General features: G+C 49.3%; 1 protein-coding gene across 1 annotated transcript in view; it reads right to left on the bottom strand.

The window, feature by feature from the left end:
• The window catches only part of LOC106810946 (gamma-glutamyltranspeptidase 1-like), a 25,748-nt gene that overhangs the window by 15,278 nt on the left and 5,104 nt on the right, over window positions 1-5,366 (bottom strand). Inside the window, exons 2-8 of the mRNA XM_014814428.1 lie at window positions 3,896-3,924; window positions 3,157-3,342; window positions 2,867-3,047; window positions 2,215-2,369; window positions 1,699-1,845; window positions 941-1,071; window positions 438-628 (exon numbers count right to left, since the gene is read on the bottom strand). Of these exons, the coding sequence (XP_014669914.1) occupies window positions 438-628; window positions 941-1,071; window positions 1,699-1,845; window positions 2,215-2,369; window positions 2,867-3,047; window positions 3,157-3,342; window positions 3,896-3,924 (1,020 nt within the window). The remainder of the gene's footprint in view (window positions 1-437; window positions 629-940; window positions 1,072-1,698; window positions 1,846-2,214; window positions 2,370-2,866; window positions 3,048-3,156; window positions 3,343-3,895; window positions 3,925-5,366) is intronic.

The raw sequence follows: 5,366 nt of genomic DNA, 5'->3' as shown, positions 1-5,366 counted from the left end.
GGTACGTGCGTGCGTGCGTGCGTATGTGCGTGGGTACGTGCGTGCGTGCGTGCGTATGTGCGTGGGTACGTGCGCGCGGGCGGGCGTGCGTGCGTATGTGCGTGGGTACGTGCGTGTGTTCGTGCGTGCGTATGTACGTGGGTACGTGAGTGCGTGCGAGAATACGAACATTACTGCGTGCGTATGTACGTGGGTACGTGCGTGCGTGCGTGCGTTTTTGCGTGGGTACGTGCGGGCGTGCGTTTTTGCGTGGGTACGTGCGTACGTGCGTGCGTGCGTATGTGCGTGAGTACGTGCGTGCGTGCGAGGATACGAACATTACTGCGGGCGTATGTGCGTGGGTACGTGCGTGCGTGTGCGTGCGTGCGTGCATGCGTGCGTGCGTGCGTGCGTGTGCGTGCGTGCGTGCGCGCATGTATACCGGATGACTCACTCACTGCGTATTGATGGTGCTGGTCACGGAGACGGCGTCGCCGTTCGCGTAGACTGACACGTGCGACGTGCCGGCATCGTTGGACGTGTAATTGAAGCTAGTAGGCTCGTACCAGTCTACGTCGTGCGTCGTGTTGTACCAGATCTTGCTGCGGATCGCCTCGGCGTAGTCGTCTGCCGTCATGTTCGCAATCAGCTGCAGCAACGTTCGCGCGATATAGTTTTAGAAGGCGATGACGTCACTTTCGAAATATGACGTCATACTAGAGAACACTTACGACTTAGGTAATCTCTCGGGCGTGAGAGATATTGACTGCGCATGTGAGAAAGCCTGGGCGTAAGTGAAATCACGCGATAAAAAATCATCACATGCAATTAATAACGTAATTAATCACGTAATTAATCATCTAATTAATCATGTAATAAATCATGTAATTAATCATGTAATTAGCGCATTTACGTTGACGCGTATTAATTGGATCTCGGCATCATGCTACACGGTGCTCACCTCGATGTTGTCGATGAAGTTCGGGTCGCCGAGCGCCGAGCGTTTGGAGTAGCCGTGCTTGAACGCCTCGGCAATGAGGTGCAGAGTGTCCAGTCTAAAATCCTGGAAGCTGTTCGGTGTCAGTCTGTAACCTGGTGAGGGAAGGGGATGGTGGGATAGTAGGGATTGCGTGCGCGCAGATGCGGGCTGCATAAATACACAACACACACACGCACCGCGAACGCCACGCGACGGCACGCACCACGCACGCCCACGCGCAGCGCACGCACACACACAGCGCGCGCACTACACACACGCACACACAGCGCACGCAGAGTACGCAGCGCGCAACGCAGCACACGCAACAGCAACGAGGAGCACATAACACACAAAGCGCACGGCACGCACAGCGCACGACACACAGAAACGCAACGCACGCAACGGCATCGGGCACCCACGCACACACGCGACACATAAACAGCAACGCACACCGCACACATAACACACCGCACGCACAGCGCACACAGCACACATACAACACACACACAAACACACATCTACAGCACAGCACACACAACAGCACAAACAATACACACACACACACACAACACACACACACGAGGCACACACACACAAGCGCAGCCGCACACACACACACGCAGCAAACACAGCAGACCCAACGCGACGCACGCACGCACGCAGCGCGACGCACGCACGCAACGCAACACACACACGACACAACACACATACACGGCGCGCGATGCTGACTGCTCACTTACCCTCGAGGATGTTGAGTATGAGAGAGAGCACGGCACCGCTGGCGGGGGGCGGTGGGGAAAACATCGTCATACCATCTATCTCCACTTGTAAAGGCTCTGGAGTTTCCACCGTGTAGTCGGTCAGGTCCTCTAGCTCGATGATACCGCCTGCAGACAGATATATTATACAGATAGACGAGGGGAAAAAGAAAAAGAGAGAGAGAGAGAGAGAGAGCGAGAGAGAGCGCGAGAGAGAGAGAGAAATGGCGAAATCGAAAAGGAAGATAGAAAGCGTAAGAGAAATATCGATAACGATCAGGAAATAATGCAGACGAGGCGCTAAATCAAGAGACATAGAGCGCGAAAGGCGAGAGGGGGAGAGAGGGAGACGAAGTGAGAGAATGAGAGAGAGAAAGAGAGCGAGAGAGAGAGAGAGAGAGGGGGAAGGGAAAGAGAGACAGCAAGTTCAAATGCCACGACAGCACCATAGGGGCGACAACAACCAAGCGTGAAAAAAAGAAGCCGAAAAGCCGTTACCTTGCTCCTTGATCTCCTCCACCATCGTTTCTGCCAATTCTTTATACTTATCCGAGTCATTAGCAATCACCTCGAATGTATTGGCTAGTTTATCTCGTGTCATTACTTCTCCTTCCTGGTATAATTTTCCCGTCTTTGGGTTTGTGAACATTTCTCTGAAATCAGTGAGATGAGAGAACATATTTCAGACAGAATAACATATTAGAACGCACTTTGAGCCGATAAGGCACAGAAATACGATGTAACTACAGATATATTCATTACAAAAAGGAAATTTCCTATCATTTTTCTGGTTTTTGTCAATTGCATTGTGTGTAGCTCAGTTGTCAAGCGTGGTAAAGCGTGCTAAATTCGTGGTAAAAATGCGTGATAAATCGTAGGAAAGCGTAGTAAAGCGTGGGAAAACGTGGTAGAAAAAGCGTGGGAAAGCGTGGGAAAACGTGGCAAAGCGTAGTATAGCGCGGTAAAGCGTATTAAAAACGTGGTAGCGTGTGCCTACGACCTCGTGCATGATAAATCCCTCCTTCCTCTCCCACCCACCGGGCAGTTCCTCGGTCGCGCACGCTTACAATGCACCATATGATGCGCTATGGAGAAAAAGAAAAAAGCCAACCGCGTTTGCCTACGTCATTTCCGTTGACCTTTCGCTCACCTGATGACCCCTTCCTCCGGGATTTCTCCAATTGCGTCAGCTAGGGCCGCTCTGACGGGAAAACCGGAGCGACAGAGCGATATCACTCTCACAAACAGGTCCTTCCAGGGAAGTTTACCGAACTTGTCGTGTGCCGTCGCATAGCCGATGATCTCTGAGGGAACGGCTATCGCGAGGCCACCTATCGGGCGAAAATTGTACGAAACTCTTCAGCTATAAACATCCCCGTGATAAAAATTACACGAGGAGTGTATAATATAGAGTAAACGGTATGAGGAGAATGAGGTTACCCTTTGCCACAACTACCTCCAGGTCACCCTTGAGCAAGGTGTAGCACCTGTTAGCTCTCCCCGAGACCTTGAAGTATCGGGTTGGCGTCCGACGGGGGCAAGTCTGTCTCATGGGTAGGAGGGACTCTTTAGCCTTGAATGGCAACCCCCTAGAGATGGTGTCTCGATAAAAATACCGCTCTCGATCTGGAGTAGCAAACTCCCGATAACTGTGACATTATGGTCCACGGACGTATGGACGTGCCCTGATGTCCAGGAAAGTTTGCCCTAACTATGGGTTAAATAGTAAATATCATACCATAATGAATAAGCCAATACGAAAGTCATACCGCATCGCTCGTCGCGCGGGTCAACAAGGAGCGCGTCCCTCAGTGATCGCCGAACAAGCTGAGGTCGAAAAATCGGTTATTGAGTCGGCAAACCTTAACAGCCAAGCTTCAGATAGCAACCAGACCGAGATCCAATCTCAAGTTGGCCTAACTGAAGCAGCACCAACACCGCAGGCACAGTCCACCAACGCAGAAATAACCAACAGAAAAACAAGAAACCAGTGGACAAAGGATCAATACAAGGATGTGATGTGGTCCTATTATTTAGCCCAAGAGAACAACACTGATGGCGGGGTAGTAAAAGGTACATACACGATCTGGCGAGGCAGGAATCCAAACATCTTTCCAGCCACCAATTCAAATACTCTTGCTAATACCAGGAGGTAGATTATTATAGACAAGAAGCTCACCGATACTGAACTTGAGCAGATAGTGGCAGCTGTGCGAAAGCAAAATAATGCATCGCAACCAACACTTGTCCCCACTAAGCAACCTGAAGACCTACAACTCCCAGAGCCCGAGGCTAAACAAACACCGCAGCATACGGATACCAATGAAGCTGAATCAGTAGTGGATATGGAAGATCGAAGCTGCTTGAAATTCAGGCAATCCCCCTGGATCAACGTAGAAGCCTGAAAAAGATTCATCTCAACAAGGCAATACGGCACGATATTCAAGCCGCAAATCAGGCCCTCACCAATATCATCAAAGATAACTATCTAAACTTATCAGAAATCAATGAATTAATGTACGCAACTGCTGCTGTTATTGCTGAAGAGACAAAAGAGAGAGTCACGAAGCCCGCAGAGGAACCAACATGAAAGAAGAGAATCAGAACAAAAATTGAAAACCATCGCAAGGACCCCTCCATCCTTAGCAAAATAAAAAAAGATGTCACAACAAAACAAGTACATGCCAAGGCCAGGAGCATCTTATGCAAGAGCCGAAGGGATAATAAGACCATATGCGAGCTCGAACAAGAAATAAAGATGAAGCTACAGGCCAAAGCTCAGAGGTTGAGAAGGTTTACTAAGCGGAGTGAGCACTACTATCAGAATAAGCTCTTCCATAAAGATGCCAAAAAATTCTACCGGCTTCTCAACGAGCAGCAAAGCACCATCGAGGAGCCTCCCTTTAAAGAGCGACTCGATCAATTCTGGCGTGGAATACTGGAGGTTGGCACAGACCACAATACGAAAGCCACTTGGATCAAACAAGAGGAGGAAACATTCCAAAATGTAGCAATGGATGCATGGACTGACATTACAATGTGTGAAGTACAGCAGGCCATGAAGCGGACACACAACTGGAAGTCTCCTGGCCCAGACAAGCTGCACAACTTCTGGATTAAGCATTTAAGTGCCCTCCATAAACAACTAACCAGGGCCTTAAATGACACCATCAAGGATCCAAACAATAGCCTTAAGTGGTTGACATCAGGAATCACTTTCCTTCTTTCAAAGGGCAAGGATACAAAAGAACCTAAAAACTATCGACCAATCACTTGCCTGCCTACCACCTACAAGATTCTTACTGCTGCAATCAGCAACCGCCTCTACAATCACTTACAGAAGAGCGATATTCTCACAGATGAGCAGAAAGGCTGTAGAAGAGCGTCTAGAGGGTGCAAAGGCCAACTTCTCATTAGTAACATAATTGTGAGCATGGCAAAAAAATTTAAGAGGAACCTAGGAATGGCGTGGATTAATTATAAAAAAGCCTTCGACAGTGTCCCACATTCCTGGATTCTCGCAACCATGAGAATCTACCGTGTGTCACCAACCATCATTCAGTTCATGGAAGCTACAATAAAGAAATGGAAGACTGAAATGCTCCTCTTCACTCAACGAGGCTGCCTCAAGACAGAAGATATCTCAATCA

This window comes from Priapulus caudatus, unplaced genomic scaffold (genome assembly GCF_000485595.1).
Source record: "Priapulus caudatus unplaced genomic scaffold, Priapulus_caudatus-5.0.1 Scaffold489, whole genome shotgun sequence".
NCBI lineage: Eukaryota > Metazoa > Priapulida > Priapulimorpha > Priapulimorphida > Priapulidae > Priapulus > Priapulus caudatus.
Note: the sequence above shows the minus strand (reverse complement) of the source record. Positions and strands in the feature narration are given on the sequence as shown.